The following is a 24969-nucleotide window of genomic DNA, read 5'->3' as shown; positions in this document are numbered from 1 at the left end:
ATAATGAATTAGTGTCTTTCCTTTTCTTTGTTCATTCCGACTATCAAGCAAGACTGAATAAGATACCATAAAAATGTGTGGTACAACAGTAGACTGAGCTGAGTTTTAATACTACAGCAGCTCTTAAGTTGAACAATGTTCTTGCAGTTCATTGTTAAGTTACTCTTATGTTTGCTGTATTTATTTTCTTTACTGGACGTCTCTTGTGCATCAGTGAACTCTGTTTTGCTGTATCGTAAAATATTTTCTGGCATTGTCTGTCACATTGTGTGTGATTGATCTGTTTGACAGAGATTCATATCTAACAGGTGTGCCCTTCTTCATTTTATTTTTTTCTGTAAAGTTTTGCAGTCTTTTACAAAGATTGCAACAAATAAGTAAATGATGATCAGATTTGAACTTTTTATTAAGATTCCTGCAAAATCACCAAGCATTTGTTATGTGGTGTTTGAGCCTGGCATGGTGCCATGCCCACAGATGAGCTGAGTTCACTGTTCAAACACTGATTTCCACATTTCTGCATTTGACATTTCTCCGATTTGAAGGTCAGCTTAAAGAAACCACCATCAGAAGAGATTGATTATTCAAGACATGAAGTATATAGAGTGAGACACATTTGTATGTGTGCAAAACAAACCCTTTCACTCTTCATCAGGTTGTTTCCTACCACTAGGAGAGAAAACACTATCGAAATATAATTCACCTCAAGTTCATGCCATGCAAACAATATTGAAATTGCATTCAAAGTTTCACACACACACAGAACACTGACACTCCTTACTCACATTACTCTGATGGGCAGGGCTAACTACCGTGGCAACCAGGCCCCTCCTCTGGGTGTGTGGGGAGTTTTTAAGTGGGGTGTTGGGAATGTTGTTTTTACAGAGACACTGAAGGCAGAAGAGTGTCTGCGTGTGTCAAACCAACCACACCGTTCCAAACCCCTCTTTCTGCAGAAGCCCATTTCAACATCATCATTGACTCCAGGATGGGTGAGGACTCCTCTCATGCTGAGCGCAGCGCGTCCACCCTACCCAGGGAGGAAAGCACCCCGACCCCTCCGGCACAGGATGCTCAGGAAATCCTCATTCCGAGCTTTGGCCAGTGCCCGGGTCCCTCTTCACCTGTCGGCACCCTCTCTCGTCTGGGCCCCAAATCCCCAACCAGCCCCACGGCACCTGGAGGCCAGGTCAGTGCCATCACCGTGGTTGCTCTGCTCGACAAGCTGGTGGTCATGATCGAGGCAGTGCAGGAGAACCAGCAGAAGATGGAAAAGAAACAGGCAGAGCTGGAGGGGGCGGTCAGGATGGTGCAGGGCGACGTGTCCAGGCTTACCAAAAACCACATGTCCACGGCAAACAGCGTGGCCAAGCTGCTGGAGCGCTCGCGCAAGACTGGCATCAATGTGAAGGAGGTGCGGGAGCGTCTGGACAGACAGAGCGTCCAGGTGAAGCGACTGGAAGCCAACCACACCCATTTACTGAAGAGGAACCACTTTAAAGTTCTCATCTTTCAGGTGAGAGAACAGGGCAAATCAAAGAAAAGGGAAAAATGAGGTCAACAACTTAGATTTCTCAGCAGTCAGCTAAAAAAGTAAAGTTATAGATTTAGTAAGAAAGCAATAGTTACAAACATCACTTCTGACTCAGTTTGAAATAAAAATATATTTTTTATAAAACTCCACATGCAAATATAAAAATTTTTTTTTTGATAAATACATGCATGTGGGGTGCTCGGACAAGGATGTGTGAAAACCTCAGCAGGAAAGTCAGTTTTTTGGAGGGGTTTAAGTGTTATGTGACAGGACACGTGTGCAGTGTGGCAGTGCATCCTGAATGAAGTGCGCATGGGAATTTTTCCTGTGTTTACAGCTGAGGTGAAAAGTTTGACGTGCAGATTGCAAAAGAATGCCAACGTGTGAATGTATAAATGTGTATTGATATGCAGGGTTATTAAACATATCTATAGCTAATCCTAAAGTCCCTGCAAAATCCTGATGTCTCTCATCCGTTCTTACTTTAATGCTTACAGTTCATATTTGTTTACAAAAGCCTCTGTAAACTTTAATTTAGATTTTGATTAGCAACCTCGCCCCAAAAATCAATTTATATCAAACCAAGATTGCAAAGTCAGGCGTTCTGGCTAAACCAGCTCAGCGACCTCTGGTTTAGTTTGTTAGTCTAATGTCTAATCTTCAAGGGAGGTGTCCTGTATGATCAGTTAATGCTGTTTTACACACAGTTAGGAAGTGCTATTATACTTTATGCGGGTTGGTTAATCTAAAGGGTGGGTTATGTTGATTTAAGCAGCAGTGTCAGGCTCTAAGTTTTAGAATAGTATTCTTATCTGATTGCCCTGAAGCGAGCCACATGCAGCAGCTGTGCACGCCGGGACAATGATCTTTAACTTGTAGTAGCAGGTAGAGGCATTTCTTAAGGGATGTTGGAGTTCTGCTTTCAAAATTATTTCTGGGAATCAGATTTCCTAAGGCTAATGCTATTCAATACCATAATGTGGCAAATGCACATTCGAAACTGAATAGACACTGTATGAAAGACTGACAATGTTCCTTTGAACCTCATATCAACCAGATCGCGTCAACACCTGATCGCTCCACATAATTGACTTCAAGGCTAAAAAATTGTCTCGGATTGGATTCATTTCTCAGGAATAGACATTTTTGTTAAGGTGGTTTGACAGGTTAATGGTTATTGAACACTTATGGGTGCACTTTTTGTGAAGATTATTTTTTTCTCAGTACTAAGGTTGCAAATTGTAGCTCAAAAGAAAAACATCAAACTTTTAAAGCCAGTTAGAGAGTTTTTCATGAAATTGCATAACAATTTTTGAATAATACTTCATCCGCTTAGAGACAGGGTAGATGACGTTCGACTAATCTGGCTGTCAGAGAGTAAAGGCCTGTGGGGTAGAGTGTAAATGGGTGAGGCTGATTTTCGCTCATAACATTCCACTTGAGATCACAGGCAGCAGGTGATTTTCTAAAGTGATATGTAGCCTTGTGTTCAGGCTATTAAAGCACTTTGGCATGAGTGCGGGCTTGCAGATGGTGTGCTGCAGAGTGTAATATCTGCACTCATTTCATTTTTGGAACGAAAGCTTTGCACACACACACACACCTGTGAGTGTACACACCTGCTTAGTAAATGTCAGAGTTGTAATTTATTTGTCATAAACTGCTGTTAGACATTCATGTCAGGTGTTTACTCACACTGTGCTCGGTTTTACATTTATCACAGCATATTTTTGCTGTGTGCTTTGCCATGCGTTACAAAGCGTGACAGAACAGCACAGCTAGCATTCTCTTCATGTGAAAAAAGACACTTACCTGTCTGGCATTATAGTGTTTCACATTTGTAGCACACCCTTATGAACAGCAATTCAATGGTCTGAATTGACCTTTACAGTTTCTCATCTTTTTTTATTCATGAGAAGTGATGCTGCACATAAGTTAATATCACAGGCCAGTAAACAAAGTTGCATTGTTCTGTAGAGTATCCACCCCTTTGACACTCCTTCAAATTTTTTAAGCAAAGTGGAATGCAGAGATGAAGAACCCTTGCATAAACGTTTAGTCCCACAAGTGTTTTTTGGAAGAATAAGAGTAACATTCCTTTATGGTCGTGCATTTTTCTCATATTTTCTATTTCTTTTCTTTCTCTCTCTTTTTTTGGCTGAGCCATCTAACGCCTGTGTAATTATAAACCGTGTCTGCACTATGCAAAGGCATTTTAAGATAAAAGGTGTGGCTTGAAAGCAGGGCTCTCTGAAAGAAAGAAACACAGTAAACAACCCGAGTTTGGCACTGAAAATGTGTGCGTGTTGGAGAGAGAGAGAGAGAGAGTATGGTCAACTGCCTCGATTCACCTAACAAGCACTAATTATCTACAGTAATTACTGTCAGTTTGGATCCCCATGTGTTTAATGCATCATTGATCTTTTTGTATTATCAAAAACACATCAGTCGATTTAAAAAATAATAAAAAATACTGATGCTGTGGAGCTTTGGCCTTTGTGTGTTTGTGGTTGCCTGGAGTTGTAAAGGGGTCATTAGATGCGTTCATGTTTCTGAAGGCAATAGTTCAGACAACTGCTAATGCCTTGCGCTTAATAAAACAACTGTGAGCTGTTTTTGATAATAGAAAGGTGTGTGTTTCCATGACGTCCAGCGTATTGTCATGAGAAGTAAAATATATACCTCGAATGTATTCGTGACAGCTTGCAAGAGTGTGCCAAGCTGCATGACTGATGGCAAACATGAGGCTTTTATGAATAGCCATAAAACACATTTTATTGCTTTGATGTTTTTTGAAGGAGGGATAGTTTTGGATGAGCTTTCTGTGATGGGTGTTCACAAAAACAACTTGACAACTGTCATTTTTTACACCTTTGTAGTCGTTCCGATCGGCCTCATCAATTCGCCCTCTGAAACTCTCTTGAACATTGTCAGAGTTTATTTTGGCCCAGCGGTGCCATGAAACGCCTTCAATAAGGTGATGTAACTCTATGCTTCGATCCCAAAAATGTCATCTTATTCATCTTAAAGCATTTATGTGTTTGTGCATTTCAGAGTGATAAAGATCCTAAGGCAAAACAAAAAAACAGTGAATGAATAATTAGTATGGTTGTGCACACATGAATTGTGGGAAAATGCCAGTCCTTTGGGATATGCAGAGAAGGGAAACAATCTGATAGCAAGTGTTTACCGGCCCTCCCATTACGAGAAGAGCCTATTCTGATTATGAAAACATATTTTGCACAATAACGTAAGGTTATACAAACAAAACAGCAGTCGCTTACGTTCCTTAAAGATTTGTATACATACTGCGATATCATCACGTCGATTTGAATTTGATTGTGTTGATTTTTCCTCCGTTGATTCCCAGATGACATGATATGTTCAAAGTTTGAACATGGACCTAATATTAATGCAAACTAGAAGTGGAGTGCATTGGGAGAAATGAGTTTGTGTACTGCAATCTAATCTTTGCACAACAAAGAAAAAAAAAAGTAATTATATAAAAAAACAAAGAATGCCTATTTCAATGCCATGGAAGAGCAGGCTGCCATAAGGAAGAAAACACCAGATGAGCAGTACAGATAAAATTAACTGGGAAACAGAGAGAGCAAGAGAGCTCATTCTCACTGCCTGGACATGTTTCTACTTTCTGTGTTGGATATCTGGTTTGACAACTCATCTCCTCCCTTTTATATCTGCACTAACACACTTCAAACACGCACATACATTTGAAAATGTATTTGTATTTTTACACGTTTTAGAATTTGAAGGACATAATGAACGCAAAGATCTAAATGATATTCCACATGGCTTTCTAAGTTTGTAATGGGATTTCTTGAAGCACTTTTCTACCTCCACCAAGTCGTTGGCAAAGCTCAAGCTTTTTCTCAAGAAGGGTGTGTCTGGGGATTAGGGGTTAAGCAAGGTAAAATCTGGGTTATGGGTAAATTAGAATTCGTTTTAGGGTCATTGTTAAGGTAAGATCGGGGTTGGAGTTACCATGTTATTGTTACAGTGGTTATAGAGTAGAAGAAGGATTAGGACTGACATGAAGTAAAGTGCCTGGCTGTCACTGGGCCAGTACCACAGATATGTAAAATAAAGGCTAGATGTCTCGCCCGTGCTGCTGGCCAATGGAGGTCAACGTTCGCACCTGTCGGCCATCTTGTCTTTGTCAGCTAGCTCACTCGTAGCATTGTGTTTTAATGGTGCATGTACTTTTAAATAACCATAACTTGCTCAATTTTCAACTGATGGTTTGTTATAAACGTCAGGGTGTACCGATAAAATTGCATACTTATGAATAATGTTCATGAAACATGTTCAAGCATCCAGAATTATAGCCACGTTAAAGTGACACTTTGTAGTTTAATATATATTTCAAGACCCTTATGATGGTACATCGATTTAAAATAGGTTGAATGACATGTCTACCATAGCCTGACGAGGTCTGTATTGCTTTTACTCATACTTTTAAACCTGGGGTTTCGGGTAGTAACCCGAGCACACAAAAAAAACTACAAAAATCTGCTTTACAGCATGCGTCACTTCCTCTAGTTCCTCAAATTCGGACGTGAGAGCGCAACTATTTATTTTCCTGATGTTTTTGTCATGGCCCGAAGCAGCAACTAAGAAAAAGAATCCCAATGGTTTATCGGAAGAGACCAGAATGAGAAAACGGAAGAGTTACAGAGTAAAAAGAAGGACGAGGATCAATTATATTTGGCCAGCGTTCGCTCACAGGCGTGAACTAAAGGAGGAGGAGGGGTTCCTGACCAATGCTGACTCGTCATGCTTTTGGACTAGTAAGTAATGTTATATTGCTTGCATATATAACTTAAGTCCTGTCTGGCGCCCGAACAGTTTTTTTACGTGAATACTGGAGGCTACTTGAAGAGTGTAGAGAAAGACTTATATCACGTGACACTGTGGCACCGTGGTAGCGTCTTGGAGCCGGGTTCAATTCCCCATTAAGGCAATTTTTTTATATAAACTTTAACCAAGTGACCTCCATTACAACTGCCTTGAAAACATGAGCTATGCGATCTTTTGGCATTTGAAATAAAATAAAACCCATGAAATTATATTCATATGACATGCTGAAAGGTACACTTTGTGACCTAAAGAGTTGTCTTCTTTTCCTTTGCGACAGTGCTTCAGCGCTTGTGGCCTCTAGGGGAACGCGACATGACACGTGAAAAATACATGTCTAGCACCCCCTAGTGGCCAAAAAGTTCCACGGTGTGCCTTTAATCACGTTTGTAAGAAACCAAACCATTTGAAAATCATTAGAAAATCGAGCAAGTTGGTTATTTAAAAGTACATGCACTATTAAACCACAATGCTACGTGTAAGCGAGCTGACTGAGACAAGATGGCTGCCGGTAATGACGTTAGAGACTCCACAGTAAGACATCTAGCCTTTATTATACATATCTATGGCCAGTACCCTAATGTGAGGTCCTAATACCATTTAGGTACAGATGTGTATACATTTTGTACCAATATATAGGGTACTTTTGAGGCACTAATGTGTACCTTGAGCTACTAATATGCACTTTTCCGTACCACCCTGTTGAAAAAAACCAATACAGAAAATTTTAATGGTTTCCATTAAAATACCAATAGGAACCATTAGCTTTTACCATTAAAACCCCTACACTGTAGTGTGTTTTGGGCCATATTCCATTAGAACCAATACATAGAACCAATAGAACCAATACATACCATTAGAGACCAACAAAGACCAATACACTGTAGTGTGTTTTGGGCCATATTCCATTGAATTTCCAATGAAACTCCCAATAAAACTAATAGAATTTCTGTGGTGTCTATTGTTTTTTAGCAGGGCAATATGTGCCTGAAGTACTATTATAAACTCTTTAGGTACAAAGGTGTATTTTAAAAGGGTACTGCCCAGTGACTGCTAGGGGCCATTTTTTAGTGACTAAGACATTTGACTTTTAATTGCAAACTCCAAGTTTATATTCACACTATAGACGGTCTCTGCAATGCATATGATCTTCTCTGTAGTCACCATGCTGTGTGAGCGATGGAGTGAGATATGAGACATCACAAGTCGAGTGCAATGAAGATGAAATGTTGCACACACAAACCCACTCATCCTGTAGGTAGTATTACATTCACTCAAATAAATACTGTCTAATTAGAAAAATGATACTTGAGGCAGCATGACTAATCGTGTGTTTAATTCGAGCGAAAAGACAGAGACGCTTAATGTTCTCGAATTTGAACCTGAGACAGAGTTCATTGCATAAAGATGAAAAATTGATAATTAATTGGCATCTCATTTAGTAGCATTTAGTAGAAGCTTAAAGATCCACAAAACATGAAACGTTCTTGCCTCAAGGAACTAAAAAATGCATAAAGATTTTTTTCTGTCTGGTATGTCTAATAAAAGATCAGGCCAACGCCCTTGATATCAAATAATAAGCAATAAATATACTGTTAGGTAGTTCTAATATTACTTAATTCTTCAGAGCACCAACAAACTCTACTCATTCACAAACAGCAAAATGTTAGACACTGCTTTTCGCTTATTTGCTCTACCTGGAGCGAAGCCAGATATTCTCTGAACTTTTCCACACATCATAAACAGTTAACGGATGAGTGAGCACATTTTTTGGTCTGGTTTGTGTACAGTGTGTGTGCATTCCATGGCCCTTTACGCGAAATTCTGCCAACCCTGATGGGGCGTCACATGTGGGCTGTACGTGCTGTGTTTAAAGTCTTCATAGATCATCGCACAGGTGTTTTGCTGCATATCTCAGTGTCACAGGTGTGAATGGGGTTATTAAAGAGTAAAAGGTGCCTATTCAAACTGGGGGGAGGGTCTTGGATTGGTTAAAATGTTTAGCCTTGAACATTGCAAAAAACATATAGGTTTATCTTACTTTATACTAACTAATATATCATGGTTTTCCTCTTGATTAATCTTTAAGCGCACTTTACGTGCACATAAACTTGATACAGCAAACATTCAGCAGTGACACATCCTTCCTTTGTATTAGTCTCCTCCCTTGTTCTTTTATTTATCTTTCCTCTGTTTTTCTTTCCTGTGTTTTCTCTGCCCTTATACTGGCTGTATAGGTCTTAAGAGTCTGAGTGACACACAGTCACTCTCATCTCTTTCGATATTTCCACTCCAAAAAGTTCAGAGGCCTGCAGTGGGGCACATTAATTATCCGAGCTCCCATTACACACTGAAGCAGAGATATCAGCATGTGACACAATGTTTTCAAAAGTTCCCAGTCCCCTCCTCTCTTCCTCTGAGCCTCACAGGCCTTTGTGTACTTAGATAAAGGTCAAAATCTGAATGGCAAATGTCTTGATTTATTACTATGTTACCAGGGCTGAGAAACATATTAGGGAAGGTGGATACAGAGTCAATAAAGACTAACTGCTTCACTTGCAAACAGTATTCAGTAGCACTAAAAACACATTAACTCCCTGCTTTGGGTTTCAGTTCATATTCAAATTCTGGCAGAGATTTGCTATAGCTGGATGAATTTATGGAGGTCAATGGTATACTGGGAAATTTTATCTTTTTGAGACTTTGATATTGTTACTGCTGAGACTTAAAATTTGAATTTTCTTTTTTTTTTTAAGTCCAAAATTATAATTAGGATCAACCTATTGCTGGATTTATGGACATACAATACTCTCAAGATAATAATGAATTAGATTTGCTTCTATATTATGTACTTATTTATGCATTTATTTTAGGTAAATCTCCTAAAAATTCTTGGTAAATTACAGTTGAATTGGTTGACTGAAAACATATCCTTTTGATATTCACGCTATTATTAATTGGAATCTTCCATATCTCACCAGGATCCAAAAAATTAAAAGCTGCTACTTGTACTCTAGAGGACTAACAGAAGTAAGCTGACAACTCCCAGCTCTAGTTTCTATCACACTCTTGCACCCAAGGGCTGTTACTCTCTATTGTATGAGCTCATGAACAAACTGGTTATCCCAGACTGAACACTGGTTCTGACTAGATCTGCGCCCTCTGGGTTTAACTGGGTATTACAAGTAAAACATTAACAAAGATGAGCAGATGTACTGTCCCAAAAGCCCTACATTATCACTATTGTACTAAAAATTATAAAATAAATGCAGGTTTGAATGCAGTTGCATTTCTTTAATGAAAATTCACAAACCAACATTGTAATGGGATTGTAGTGTAATTTACAGAAACAAGATCAGGTTCTCTTCACATAATGATGTTATCCCATTATATTTAAGCAATATCGCTCGAGTAGGAGTGTGATATAGCTCTATATCATCACGGCTGTGATTAGGCCGGAGGCACGAGGCCGTAGGCCTCTGGCCTAATCACAGCCGTGATGATATAGAGCTATATCACACGACTCCGAGAGCGATATTGCTTCTATACAACAGTTCGACGGCACACGTTTGAAAAACGAAAACTAGAAAACAACAACAGAATAATTTTAAAAGCCTCTTTGTTTGAGAACTACTACTTCCGCCACGGATTTGAGGGAGGCCAGAATGACAGGTAACACTTTCGGCTGCTATGAATCTCATATTAACTCAATGGACGGATTCGCCGTTTTTAAATAGTACAATTTCTTGGCACAAAGTGTAGTTTTAACATTAGTTCAGTCGAGAATATATATGTATTATATTTAAATCTACAGTCGATTAGTAAAGATAGCGCCTGTTTGAACGTTTGCTTAGTGAGATTCGGTACGTATGAGAACCAAAGCATGAGCAGACGTCAGTGTTCACTCGCCCCGCTGACCACCGCCCTCTCTGGGCTACATCTCTGACAGGGATTCCCTGGCTCTCATGTTGGCCTGATGGTCAAAAATTAGATCAAATCACCAGTATTTGGTGTCATGATGAAACTACTACTTGTTTTCTTATTCATATTTAGTGTCTTTTGTGTTGTTATTGTTTTGGCGCGAGGTAAAAGTTAATAAAACTATACTATATAATGTTACTATTGGTTTCCCATTTACTCTTAACGCGATACGAGCACTCGGTTATTATTAGACTTCGTTCTTGTCAGTACTATATAAAACTGTTTTTATAAGTGTCAGAGAGATGTTTTTGCATGCTGCTTATAAATATACCAGTGGCGATACCTCATAACATGTTTTAATAGTCATGTCACGATTAAATAAATGATCAATGTCCACATTTAAAAGCTGCGGTGCTTACCTGCAGTTCCACTGTGTTGTTACGTTCTGATAAGAGATATGGCTCCAGAAAAAAATGAGTGTTTACATTCCTCTTTCCAAGTGTCCACACGATGTGACAAGACATTAATCCCATTAAGTTTAACGTAACATCCAAGAGCGCTGATCTTTGACGGAATAATAACTTGGTATTCACAGACTGATTTACGAGCTAGTGAACTAATGAGACACACGGAGAGTGATTCAAACCAGCGCGTTTGTGTGTGTCCGTGTGTGGGTGCAGTTTTTTCATTCAGAGATGAGCCTGTTTAGAGGACCTCCATTCACTAGGTGGCGGAATGATACAAAGCATAATATGATTTTTGCAGTCATAAAACTGTAATCTAGTTGTTAGTTACCTGAACCGGGCAGCGCCGATTTAGGACATTTACTTACCTTCAAAATCTTCCCTTTATCCGCTTCTGTGAAATTGTCCAAAACAAATTGTTCATAAATCCGCAAAAGTCCAAGGAAATGGAATATCCAAGCCTTTTAATCCAAAACGATTTGTTCATCTCACAATCTTGACGTTTCTGACCGAATTACGATATAAATAGTGTATACAATTAGTTCACTAACTGACATTCGTTCGAATCTCACTTTTCATTCACGATTTATAATGAATATATTCGGATGTCACGTTTATTGTGCAACGTCTGAGGAACAAATTGTGGAATTTCAGCCGTTCCATAAGAGGCTACGTATGTATGAGTAAGGTGCATCTTAATCAGGCTAAATAAACTGATGTTTTGCAGTCTATATTAGTCATGGTAAATATATAACATTCATTGGTTACCTGTTTGCATACTAATTGGTTGTTTAACAAATGTTTTGCAGTGCTAATTATAAAGAAGTTGTTAGATGTTCATAAGCAGTATAATGAGATTTTTTGTAATTCTTCTGGTTTGGGCTTTGTTATGACCTTAATTTGGGGAAACACACACTTACAAGACAAAATATAACACAAAAAATATATAATATAGGCTATCTGTTATTATAAATGATAGAAGTGTTCCTGTCAATGAATGAAGTTTAAGAATAAAACTTAATCTTAAATTTAAGGTAAATTTAATCAAAATATCTCTTTGGACTGCACAATTTTCTAAACGGGTCGACTTGCATTTACAGGTTTTACTTTGAAACACTTTCATACAATGACTAATTCATAATTTGAATGCTTAGCTTCTGGTTGGAGAAAAGTCTGGACTCTGGGAGTGTTGTTAGTACCCTAAGGAGGGAGCAGGTGAGCGTGCAAAAGCACTATTCGTCCTGCTTATCCACCTTTCCCTGAGGGCCTGATCTACATTTACTTTTTACTCCTAAAGCATGAAGCATAGCCTCTGAAACCTCAGCAGCCATGTCTGACATATGTGTATGTGAGGAGAGAGCTGAGGGTGTGTACGGGTGATTTAAAAGCAGAATAAAAGAATAAAAGCATCAGCTAAATGCCTAAATGTATTGTAAAGGTGTGTGTGTGTGTGTGTGTGTGTGTGTGTGTGTGTGTGTGTGTGTGTGTGTGTGTGTGTGTGTGTGTGTGTGTGTGTGTGTGTGTGTGTGTGTGTGTGTGTGTGTGTGTGTGTGTATGATGAGAGAGAGAGAGAGAGAGAGAGAGAGAGAGAGAGACCGATGAAAGGGCGTGGCATATTTATCTATAATAGTAAGTGTTCATAACTTAGAGTAGCATAACCTACAACCCACCCAAAAATCCTGCTGACTTGAGAAAATAATAGGTTTGATTAGTGAAACAAGATGTAATTTTTCTAATAACTTAAATGTGCATTTTATACATGCAGCTTTTAAATCAAAGCTGTTGAAAAGGAATTTGGCGGGAAGTAAAACCTGCAGGATGTTTGAAGAGCATTGGAATAACTCCAGGACAATGCCTCTACATGTTTGTGTATAGCTAGCAGTGACACAAACAGGTTTTTCAACAGACTGAGCAATAACTTGAAAAACAAATTAGCAAATTGACTTCACAATTTTTGTTACAAATATATGAAGGGGGAAATCTAAAAAAGTAAAACCACTTGAGAACAATATTGTATAACTACACATTTTTCTCAAGTGGTGTTGGGTAATTTAACAAAATGAGAAAATGTAAGGTAATCGGCACTGCAACCTTAAATGATCTCATTTTTTTAACTATTTAGTTTTCCTAACAAAACAATTTCTGTTTTCCACACTTTTAGGAGGACAATGAAATCCCAGCAAGTCTGCTCACTAAAGAGGGCTTGGCCTCACTCTCTCAGGATGAGACCGCACCATCTGCACCAACTCCAGTCACTGATTTAAACCACTCTCATGAGGAAGGCCTACACACCATCAGTCTGTCCTCTGATGATGAGGAAGAAAAGGGAGCAACGAGCCCTTTAGCAGAAGGTGGCACCGACTCCCTGACAGATCTGCATGAGGAGCATTTCCCAGAACTGGGAAGTGATCGCCTGGAGCTTTCTCGTGCAGACAAGTTCAAGCGCTCCAGTCTGAAGAAGGTGGATAGTCTAAAAAAAGCTTTCTCACGAAGCAGCTTTGAGAAGCAGATCAACAAGTTTGTGCCTCCAGAACAATTTCAGAAGATAAAGAAAACCCTCACCCCCAACCACCCGAAGAGCCCCTCTTCCAAGAGCACGTCCTTCCGTGTCAATCCAAAGACATTCAACATCAAGAAGGTACGACATGGAGATCCTGATGCCCCTGAGCAGCCTGAGACCTCATCCAGAGATCTCAGCCCAGTGGAGGTTCCCTCCTTAGGGGGACCTGATGGTGAGCTGCACTTGCCTGAGTTACACTCCACAGAAGAGAAAGAAAATGGAGACGAGCATCACAGCCCATCCTCCCCAGGCAGCGCGGATGGTGGAGATCTTGAGAATGGTCCCTCTGAAGAAGAAGCAGAGAAACATAGTGGTGAAGCTGATGATGCTGTAAAACATGAGGAAAATGGTCAGGTGGAGGAGGATGAGGAGAAAGAACCAAGATCTGTGGAGGCAGCATCACCTCCAGCCACCGTTGAGCAAACATCCTAGATTTGTTGTATTCTAATTTCTAGCCCCGAATCTATTTCTGAGACTTTGGAAATCATAGTTACTCCTTTATGACACTGGCATTTTGTTCCCAAGCTCGTTTGATGTTAAATAGCATGCCTGCTGAAATAACATATCCCTGAATGTACCCAAATATAAAGTAACTATAATCTATTATATAGAATTCATAGATTATATTTTAAAGCAAATTCTATTGAAACAGATTCTGTCCAAAGGTCCACATTGGTACTCTTGTCAAAGCCAATGTGACCACAATGATGCAGCAAAATAACTATATTTTCCTCTGGGAGCCTGTGAATACCATAGAATTGACTGAACTCAAAAGCCTGAACTCTCACTCTCTATATATTTTTCTTAATGTGTGTGAGAGAAATTGAGAAAGTGAGTGACAAGCTGTCCTTTGTTGCTGCAGTCCAGATACTCTTCTGTGTACATAAATCTTAGTATTTAATCACTTACAAAAAAGGACCATGGTAATACCATGATTTTATAAATGGTACTATGGTTATACCGTGGTTTACTAGCTATACCATGGTGGTATTGTTGAAGTACTTTGGAGTACAATATAGAGTCCATGATATATAAATAATGATACTCACAGTATGAATACATCTACATAAATTTGACTCATATCATTCGATTACCATCTGATATCATCACTGCACCATGGTACCCTCACAGCACATTTTTTGTAAGTGATAACTGTAAAAGGCATGAGGTAACAATTTACATTGTTTTGAAAATTCAAAAAAAGTTTTATTAAAGTATTTAGCACCACTCTGGCTTAACTATTCATTTTGAATATAAGGAGCTGACAGTAGTGTCTGCTAGGGTGAGAAGTGTGTTAACAAAGTTTCTGGGGAAAAGCCAGAACAATTGACTGCCATCTCCATAGCAACCTTGACTGCTGCCAACAACTCTCCAATTACAACGTAGTCCACAGCAAGGGCACACACACACACACACAGTTTGACAAATAGGCCTACAAGCGTACAATAAAATAGTAGCAGCATTTGTATAACGTTAAAAATTCCACACAGATGATGTAATGATATTGCATTTACTATGACACAAAAATTCTATAAAGGTCATGTTCTTCCTGATCCAATTTTTTAAATCCTAGTTAGAGTGTAATGTTGCTATAATGGCAAAAATAATACTTTTAAAATGATAAAGCTCAAAGTATACTGCCAGGCGATATATTTCCTGTAACAGAATTCGCCTACAGCGAATGGCCGGTTTGGACCACAGCCCTCTACTTCCTGCTTTAATGACGTCACTAGAAGAGTTTTTGACTAAACTCCGCCCACAGGAATACGTCATTCGCCAGCTAAGCTAACGGCAAGGCTATCGAATCACAACACACTAAACAAGCTACACAATCAGAACTCATTACGTATTTCTGAAGGAGGGACTTCATAGACCCTTTAATGTTTGTACACAATGATGACGTGGCAGCGAATGCACGCGCATTTAGGCAACGGAAGTATGGCAAGAATCAGCAGTGAAGCAACACAGACAAAGTTATTTTTTCAACACAGCTACCAGATCTGTGTAATATAGTGGAGTGGATAGAAGACGTTAACAGATGGCCAAAAATAAAGTTGTCAGATACGTATATTAGTATATTTTATATTAGTGCAACCAAACACAACAACCAGACATTTTGATGTTGGGAAAACGTTTTAATAAACTTTCTAAGTTGCTAACACGTTAGAACCAATGGGGGAACAACACCACTTCTGTTGCCTAAATGCACGGGCAGGCTATTTGCTCACGTGAGCTGTAAACCAGACACCAATCATGACTTACTTTTAAACGTGATGTTACATTGTGTTACACACAATAACACTCTGGCCTGGTGTGTAGCAAAGTCTTATTCAAACAGTAACCACAAATGTCTTTCCAAGTACTTAAGGGTATGCATATTAAATGTTTATTTGGTTTTACCAATTTTCTTTTTGTCTCTTGTTTACTGTAATTACATCTGTGTACTATCAGCCTCATTGCTTTGACATAGACATATAAAACACCGCTCAGCTATGCTATTGTGTACATAAATGCCACCTTAGTATAACAAAGAAAATAGAAACACTCACTTTACAGTCAGACGTCCGTTTATCCCTGCATCCTGCACACAAACGCGTCCCCTGCACAATATCTCCACGGACGTGCTGCCTCAGCTCTTGGAGCTTGTGCTCGTAAGCCGAAACACGTCTTTGAAATAAGCACACACAAAGTGCCCCGAAACATTCACAAAACAAATGTTCATATCCTTATCTGATGGAGATGGAGTTAAACAAAAAGCACACAGCAAGAGTCCGTCCAAGCTCATATACTCCGCAGCACGTCTGCTTGTAAGCCGAAACACGTCTGTGAAATAAACATGTCCAAACACGCGCAAAGTTGCTCTCTTGCCTGGAAACATTCACCAAACAAATGTCCATATCCTTATCTGATGCAGAAATGTTATAAAGAAGGCACACAGCGAGAGTAGAGGCACTATCAGTCCGGGCTTCTCTACACAGCAGAGGCCGATGGTTGCAGCGTCTTCCCCGGGCTCCTCTACTCAGCCGAAGCCCAGGCTCCGGCCTACTCCTCTGGCTTCTGTTCCTCCATCTGCCCCAGCTCTTTGCTGTATTGTGGCTCATAAAGGTGCAATGAACAGCAGATTAGAGCATCACGCTTGCGAAATCACCCTCTTCTATATCATATTGATTAACTTCCGCTGTTATTAGGGCTGGGCAAAAAATCGATTTTTCGATTAATCGTTTTTTAAAACATGGTCGATTCAGAATCGATTCTAAAATAGCAGAATCTCTTTTTTTTATATATTTTTTCTGCAAACATTGAACCTTAATCAAATTACTAGTCTTCTTCACTAGATGTCACCCTCTTTTTTGCCTTGCGCGATGTTACCAAGGAGCCTGTCATTCTTTCATTCAGTGCTTAAAATGGCGGTTTCAGGTGCTTCATTGACGTTGATGCCACCTTCACATAAAAAGTAAGAGGTTTAGAACCATTTAAGATTTCGCAAGCAAGACGACAACGTTAGTGTTGTGGCTTTTAATATCTTTTTATTAATTACCCACTTGTAAACTGCTGTTCACTGTTATTTTTTATTAATATAGTATTTGTATTAAATCTATATTCATTGAGTTGAATGGAGAATCGAGTATAAAAACTGACCTGAGAATCGGAATCTAAAATTGAATCGAGAATCGAAATCGAATAGATTTGATAGCTTGTGAATCGAAATTGAATCAATCTGGAACATCTGAATCAATACCCAGCCCTAGCTGTTATTGTATCACGAAGTCTGGCTCCGCTCCACAACTTCTGTTTAGCTTAGCTTAGCATACAGATGGCGGCTGATTGTTTTTTCCTCTGTGTTCGTATATTTTCGTAAGTCCCACCCACTGATCTGTAATAGGTCTTTAGCATGAGTGGGTCCCACCCATAGCCCCCACCTTGGAAAAATGAGGAATGAGTGTCTGTAGTCTTTCACCCTCAACAGAGATACAGCATTTTCTTCTTTCAAATGACGCAAAATGACGATTTTTACATCATTGAAAGAAGTGCCTCACTGAAATCAGTATTTCTTAGGGTAATCTCAGGGGAAACTGAGGGAATGATGCACGACCATTTAAAAACATGACCGGGGTTTTAACGATACAAAGCTTAATGCAAATGGGTGAAGTTTCCCTTTGAATTACTAAAATTGCCTACACTCTCAGAAATAAAGGTACAAAAGTTGTCACTGGGACAGTACCCTTTCAAAAAGGTACACCTTTGTACCCAAAGAGTGCATATTAGTACTTTGAACTGCCAAAATGTACCTTTAAAGGTACATATTTGTACCTAAATGGTACATATTAGGACCTTTTTTAAAGGGTACTGCCCCAGTGACAGCTTCGTACCTTTATTTTTGACAGTGTAGATATAAATTCTCATGATTGCAAAAATTTTAAAGTTGGGTTTTAAACTGTGCCGTTTGCAAGAGTCACATCACACACTAAACTGCTTAGCACAGTGGTTCTCAAACTTTTTCGCATGTGGCCCCCCCCTTGTGTATGGTGCATTCCTTCGCGGGCCCCCTCAAAGAAAATTTATGACAAACAACTGTTCTAAAATCTAACATTTTAATTAAACAAAACATATTAAGTTATACCAAGTAGTGCTGTTGGTTAGTAGCCTTATTTTTTTAGGTTTCATTACACAGAATTCATGATAAATGAATGTATTTTATAAAATGTCATAAAACTGGGGCCCCCCTGGCACCATCTCGCAGCCCCCCTGGGGCCCCGGCCCCCAGTTTGAGAACCACTGGCTTAGCACACACACAATCTTTTTGATACACAAACGAAGAGAGAAAGCTACATTCCTGGTTTTGATGGATAGCTCCACGGTTCATTTTCCACTGACTGGATAAAGAAGAGGTGGGGATGGATTGATAGTTTCATGGGTTAGCAGAGGTTTGGAGTACCCGCATTACAGGTGTGATGCCTGCCTGCAAGCCTCATCATTGCCCATTTCAGATCACACTGACTGCACCATGATGTTGCATTCTACCACTAGGGCCCGTGCCTGATCATGCTGGGCTCTCACGGATTCGACGTGAGACACACGCATTTCAGCCAGTTCACATGCTCACACCTTGTATTTCTCACGCAGAAAATAATATATTTATCCTACAATCAATAGATGAGGCGCAGGCAGGGAAGTTTTCTACCGGGAGTTCATAGCTCGCTCTGTTTTTTAGGGGTGCTCAACTTCAAGCAGCGCCGCAAGAACCGACACGCACATCAAAGTACGGAGAAATAGTCAAGAAATCATACGGAGGAGTTTGATTTTAAATCGCTCTTGCGCTACTCTGATGTCATCCACCTATCATGAATGTGCGGCTCGCACGAGTGTGTTGAAAGATCTGGATGAATGTGGTAAAAAAAAAACGTTATTTTTCATATTTTGAATACGATTTCTAAACTCTCTCTATTCAAAGACAATGGGAGCTGATGTACGTAGGCATATAGCCAAATTCGTGCTAAATTATTTATTAACGCAGTCAAAAACTAATCAGCTTTGCAACCTGAATTTTAGTTTACATGAAACTAATGAAAGTAGGTACTCGAGGCGGATCCTGAAATTAACAAGAACTAGATGTATTTTATTATTATTGCCATTTCATTAAGGCATCAAAGTGTGACCATTTATAAGTATAGGCCTAGTGTAAAAAGTGTGATATTTAGAAATTAAATAAAAATAAGAACAAAAAGCTAAACACAAATTTAAATAACAGAATAAAGCTGTAAAAGTATCTATCTATATATAATGGAGGCATTAATTCAGGTTAGGTTGATCACACACGCGCGCGCGCCCAGGGCAAAACTTCATGGTTTCATTTAACGTCAACCACATGTTGGCACTATGAAATCTCTCTGGCTCTCAGGTGCACTGGAGTCAGGTTGCACTTATGCATGTCTCTCTCCTCAAGGATTACTTATATGCTCATCACTGCTGGTGAAAGTGCGAAGAGAGATTATTACCGTAGAGTTACCATAGAGTTAAAAGGCACTATAGCGTGTAATAGCATGAAGGCTTTTTGAATAAAAAATATTGCTTCACAGAAAGTTAATTAAAAAAGTACAAAAAAGATTTATACAGGCTTAAAATGTAGCGCGGCTATATTTGTCCCTACAAAAGTCACATGAGCTTGTTTGTGCAGGACATTGTCTCCACCGTGTGGTCAAATGCCGTCAGCTTGTTATTCTATCATTTGCTCGTTAATCTCAATCAAACATAAGTAATACTGTAATATTTTGTATTACTGTTGGTTACACAACTCACATTAATGAAATGATATAATGAACGCTTTACGATAACGTATAAGTATTATATACATCATTTCTATAGAACAAAATGGCGTCACGGTGGCCGAGAGGTTAAGGCGTTGGACTCGAAATCCAATGGGGTTTCCCCGCACAGGTTCGAATCCTGTTCGTGACGAGCTTTTTCGTTTCGTTTTACTCTTTACATGCAAACCTACAAAATACTTAAATATCTGCTTTATGGACACAACGTATCGATTGTTTAATTTTCTTAACAAATGTTATCAAGTTGGAACAAATCTTGTATTCATATTAAAACTATTTGATTTGGAAAGCACAACATTTCCTGGGGAAATAATAATTTGTCTATAGCGCATTTATAACCGTAATGAATATTTGTGTGTGGGGGGGGTATTTAAAGCTGCTTTTCATTCTTTGAAAAATATGCAACCCTTGGTATATAACGTTACTAAAGTAAAGAAAAGCTTTGCTACTATCAACATTTATCTGATTATTAAAGCGGTGATGATGCATCTAAACAATCTCGTGAAAATTTTTTGACATGTGTAATCAAATATTTTACAACGTCAATCGTACAAGGAAATGGTGTAAGTTACATGGTTATCCATGTGGACACATTCTTCCTAGCGTCCAATCAGCTTGAGTTCAATGTAACAAGAAAACGGTAAGAACCAATGCTAAAAATAAAACATTTCACTAAACCTATAATATGAATAATGTAGCGTTTAAATTGCGTTTTAATTTGTAATGTCTGCTCAATTAGATGTGTTTGTATTCAAATTTACATTATATCTCAAGTACATTTTAAAGTATTATAACATATTGAACCCCCCCTGTGAAACATCGCGATGGTACATCCGGAAAAATATAAAGAACAGAAAACACACATCAGCGCAGGTCACTCAGAAGCTTTGTTAGTTAGGAAGAGGCAGACAGCACTTTGATAGATATTTTATCCTTTCAGACGATATTACTTTTGTATTTTTTGTAAGATTGTAGTACTTCACACGTAGGAAACATGATGACATAAATTTAAAATACCATTAGTTAGTCTAGGGCGGCTCATGACGCCAGACACATTAAAGTTAGCCAGCAGTAGTTCTTTAGTCATCCGTGTTTGAAATGGTTTGCCTCGTCGGTTCAGCTTTATAAATGTCGCTTAGACTCCTTGTAAATGGTTTTAAATGATTTTCGTTTGTGAGGTACAATTTTAGAGACGTTTTACTGTACAATCTGACTGGCTGTATATGAGTGTGATTGTCGAGCTAAACTCACCGACTCACTTTTACACGAAAACCAGGAAAAACCTAATCGGCATATTTAAAATCATCCTTTTTTAACTGATACTTTTAACTCGACGTCGTGTTATGGTGGTGTAGGCTGAAGAACAGGCAGTGACTCAGTATAAATGAATCTGAAAGCTAGATATCTTAAACATCATCATACTTAAGCGAAGTCTTAAGGTCGCAGTATTAAAGGTTTAGTTCAGGATGAAGTGTAAAATATCAGTCTGGAAAACGAATTAAGTATTTTTACGAAGAGGTTTATTGTGAAGGAGGAAATCTCCCCCATTACTTTCATTCCTTTAACTCGATGGCCAAGTGTGAAAACACGCCGCCTTGTATGTTAAGCTAGTAAACACTTATCTTTCCTGAAGGGATTTAGCAATCAAAGCTTATATGCCAAATAAACTTAATTTGGTAAATAAATTAAGCCAAGCAGGGCTCAGTTTTAGGTTTAGGTCAAGAATTCCTCACTTAGCTGTGCGTTAGCTAGCCGGTGTGCTAGCATTCACCTCAGCTCCCAGAAATGTCGAATATCAACGAAGCTGTGCTTTTGATAAAAGATGTAAAGGCCGGATCGAAAAACCTAAATATCGTCTTTATAGTTTTGGAAATCGGTAAGTGAATTTACTGCCCCTCATGACAGTTTATTATCAATTTATTAGCAGCAGCAGCTCAGCTCACTGCTGGCGTTTATGTCCGATGTCGCTCTGGACGTCTGTTAAATGCACAGTATTCTGGCTGGTTTGTTTAAACGCGTTAGCCACGCCGTAACGCAACTGTGTGTGTTTTAGTAGTTTTGTAATGGTTGTAATTTGACGGCGAACTTTGTGCACGCGCAGGTCGGGTGACGAAGACAAAGGACGGGCACGAGGTGCGCTCGTGCAGAGTGGCGGATAAGAGCGGCTGCATCGCCATCTCTGTGTGGGATGAGCTGGGTAGCCTCATCCAACCCGGGGACATCATTCGCCTTACGAGAGGGTACGAGCCTTCATTTAAATATTACCGGCTTTTAAGCCCGTCTGGCTAGTGGGTTATGTCAAACCACCATAAATTAGCCATGTAACCTCTGTAAACTGTGCCTTTAGTCTAAGCATTCTGTAAAATGGCTTATTTGCTATGAAAATGTACTGGGTGTAGTTTAAGTGCAGTAAGGATGTCTGTTACAGCCAAGCTTTTCATTTAGGCTTTCTAATAACACGTTTAACTGGGAAACATTTTTGTTTTTATTAGTTATGCTTCCATCTGGAAGGGTTGCCTTACGCTATACACTGGACGAGGAGGAGACTTGCAGAAGATTGGAGAGTAAGTATCCTTTCCTTGCAGATTATATGTAGCAAGAGATACTTATCTTAGTTGAGTACGGTAATCATTTGACATTTGATCATTCTGTGATAGTGGGCATTGGGCAGTAATTGCAAGGGCCATTGTGTCTGCTTTACAAGCTAATGAAAACTTTACCATTTGAATTTCTATTGTTAAATGTGATTTAAATTGAGTAAATTGTCTACATTTAGGGTTTCCAGAAAAGTCAAAATAATAATTGAAACAGAAATACTGTGACTTTTTAAAAAGCCTATACTGTGGGAACACTAAGCTGAGTTATTATCAGTAGTCAAATATACAGTACATCTCATTAGCTAGCTATCATTATTGTTATACATTTGTACTGATTTAGCCACATTGCTCTATATAAGTATTGTCATTGGATATTAAAGAACTTTAACTACAAAGATTTTAAAGAGTTGCATATTTTAAAATTAAGCAATACAACATTTCACTTGTCTTTTATAGGTTCTGCATGGTGTATTCAGAGGTTCCAAATTTCAGTGAGCCAAATCCTGAGCTGCTAGCACAAGCTAACCAGCAAAATAAGACGGTGAGTCCAATGTTCTTCCTGCTTATGTAAATTAGTTTCTCTATGATGCCTCAATGAACACTGCTTTTAATTATTTGCATGTCCAAATATACTTCGGTTGTGATGAAATAACTTTGACTTGATCCTAACTTAACATCACTGTGTTTAAAACGAAGAATGTAGGATGTTATGATTAATTTTTAACTTCACAATGCCATCTATCATGTTAGTGGATTTAAGTACTTTAAGTTAACAAAATGGTGTCTTGTGTCCTCTGAATAGGGTAAAGAACAACGAGGAAATTCTCCACCAAATCAAAATGCAGGTACTCCTGCACAAACGGGTAAGCAATCAGAGAGGGTACTTCAGATGCTGATTTGCTATTGGTAGCCTATAGATCTGGGCTTCTGACAAAGGTTACAGGTTCAGTCTCTGGTAGAGGATGAACCAGGAACTGGAATTAATCAAATCCCACTCCTGCCTTACTACCATTGTGCCCTTAAGTCCAATTTATAGTCGTGCGTAAGGTCTATGCCGTGGGTTATCCGTAGCTCTGTGTAGCCTGACGTGCACCCCGCCAAATTTTTAACAGCGTGTAAGTTCTATGCAGACTGCAAGCACTGTGATTGGTCCGCTAGAACCCCTCCCATCAGGTAAAAAAACTGCGTCATAAGTATTTCCGTTTGTGACAGTGAGAACAAAGAGGGACCAAGTTAAGGAGTGATTTAACTCAAACTGCAACATTAGTCGCTGTTTATTTACTTACATCACTGCCGGTCTTCTCAAAACATACACAACAAGCTTCTGTTTCTTCACTTGTGGGTTAAACTTGCCAAGCTTCTGCTTCATTGACGGTCGCGCTGCTACTGTGGTAACACGCGTGGATACAGCCTACCAGTGGTCTGCATGTCTGTTTGCATGTCGACGCAGAAGTATAAGTGAAAACCGATGCGTAACCTACGCTGTCGCGGCTACACCGTAGGACCTACGCACAACTATAACAAGCCCTTTAGGCAAGGCACGCCATGCTAGTTTGCTCTAGGGCAGTGGTCACAAACAATGTTCTTAAAGGTCTATTTTCCTGCAGAGTTCACCTCCAACCCCAATCAAACACACCTGAACCTGCAAATCAAGCTTTTCACACTACCTAAAAATTAGAGGCAGGTGTGTTGAAGCAGGGTTGGATCTAAAGTATGCTGGAGGGTAGATTTCTGGGAACAGGTTTGTTGACCACTGCCCTAGGCTGTTGTCACTAAAGTTGCACACTGCAAGTGCTAAATGGCAAAGTAACATTGCTGTGACCAGATAAAGCTGTTACTTAAATGTCTTCAGTAAGTCTCTGACATTTGCTTAAGCGTGACAGTTCTGTTTTAAATGTTTTGCCCAACAGGAAATGGCACTGTGCCAGTATTTCCAAATACTAGTGCTGCACCTGTGCCTCGGGATCCCACCTTTGGCGCTCAAGGAAGACCGAACGGGCGTGTTCCAGGCAATGGGCCACCCCCAACAACTGCAGGGGGACCCCCAGCTCCGCCCAAACCCACAGTTACCATTAGTAATGGCCGGGATCCAAGAAGGGCTTCGAAAAGATGAGACACTGACTGCAAAATCCACTTCTCTATTTTCACTCCTTGCATAAAAGCCCACCCACAAACCATCCTTAAAAATGGCCAAAACTGCCAATGACAAACGAGGTTTTGTACGAAAATTTTGCCATCTGTGCTTTTTGCTTTGTCATTTGCCAAGTACTGTATATTATTTTGTTGTTTGCAAAAGGTTACAATTCAACATCTTGTACACATCTCTTCAAGGTTGTATCCTTGCTACCCATCAAGTGCCGTTCAAAGGCCCACCACCTCCCTTAATGTTGCTAAACTATACACCCTACTTGAACACTTAATGCACTTTCTTTTAATTTTTAGTGAACTCCTAGTCATGTAATTCAGGACGAGTTAACTGCTGTTGCAAATAGGGGAATGGAACTTTAAAGTGACTGAATACTATGAAGGTCCCTTCCCCCCTCTCTGGCCAAAAACATACCAGAAGTGACCGTGTGAAAGGAAAGGTGATAGTTTGATTGGACAATTAGGATTATTTAATTAGGAATAAATCAAGAACAAAATTTTGGGAAATTATCCCTGTGGTAGTTTTGTAATTGTTGACATTATCAGTAAA

At 39.3% G+C, this 24969-nt stretch overlaps 2 protein-coding genes and 1 non-coding gene across 3 annotated transcripts; all 3 read left to right on the top strand.

The window, feature by feature from the left end:
* The first annotated feature begins 871 nt into the window (after positions 1-871).
* LOC129452082 (caveolae-associated protein 2) lies at positions 872-15693 on the top strand. Its single transcript, XM_055215756.2, has 2 exons — positions 872-1516; positions 12956-15693. The coding sequence occupies exons 1-2, from the start codon at positions 989-991 to the stop codon at positions 13784-13786; spliced, it is 1359 nt and encodes a 452-aa protein (XP_055071731.2). The 5' UTR covers positions 872-988; the 3' UTR covers positions 13787-15693.
* A 4035-nt stretch (positions 15694-19728) lies between these two features.
* Positions 19729-19810, top strand: trnas-cga (transfer RNA serine (anticodon CGA)). Its single transcript has one exon. It is a non-coding gene; the product is annotated as a tRNA-Ser (tRNA).
* A 723-nt stretch (positions 19811-20533) lies between these two features.
* On the top strand, positions 20534-24942 carry LOC129452521 (SOSS complex subunit B2). Its single transcript, XM_055216431.2, has 6 exons — positions 20534-21553; positions 21779-21917; positions 22170-22241; positions 22731-22815; positions 23077-23137; positions 24185-24942. The coding sequence occupies exons 1-6, from the start codon at positions 21463-21465 to the stop codon at positions 24385-24387; spliced, it is 651 nt and encodes a 216-aa protein (XP_055072406.2). The 5' UTR covers positions 20534-21462; the 3' UTR covers positions 24388-24942.
* The last annotated feature ends 27 nt before the right edge of the window (positions 24943-24969 follow it).

Source organism: Misgurnus anguillicaudatus, unplaced genomic scaffold (genome assembly GCF_027580225.2).
Source record: "Misgurnus anguillicaudatus unplaced genomic scaffold, ASM2758022v2 HiC_scaffold_34, whole genome shotgun sequence".
In the NCBI taxonomy this organism is placed as follows: Eukaryota; Metazoa; Chordata; class Actinopteri; order Cypriniformes; family Cobitidae; genus Misgurnus; species Misgurnus anguillicaudatus.
This window is presented reverse-complemented; position numbering and strand designations above follow the sequence as displayed.

Bases quoted from the DNA above. Each gene is read 5' to 3' on its own strand.
- LOC129452082 (XM_055215756.2), top strand. From the start codon at position 989: ATGGGTGAGGACTCCTCTCATGCTGAGCGCAGCGCGTCCACCCTACCC. The intron at 1,517-12,955 runs GTGAGAGAACAG...CCACACTTTTAG, and splicing joins TTAAAGTTCTCATCTTTCAG to GAGGACAATGAAATCCCAGC.
- LOC129452521 (XM_055216431.2), top strand. From the start codon at position 21,463: ATGTCGAATATCAACGAAGCTGTGCTTTTGATAAAAGATGTAAAGGCC. The intron at 21,554-21,778 runs GTAAGTGAATTT...GTGCACGCGCAG, and splicing joins CTTTATAGTTTTGGAAATCG to GTCGGGTGACGAAGACAAAG. The intron at 21,918-22,169 runs GTACGAGCCTTC...TGTTTTTATTAG, and splicing joins ATCATTCGCCTTACGAGAGG to TTATGCTTCCATCTGGAAGG.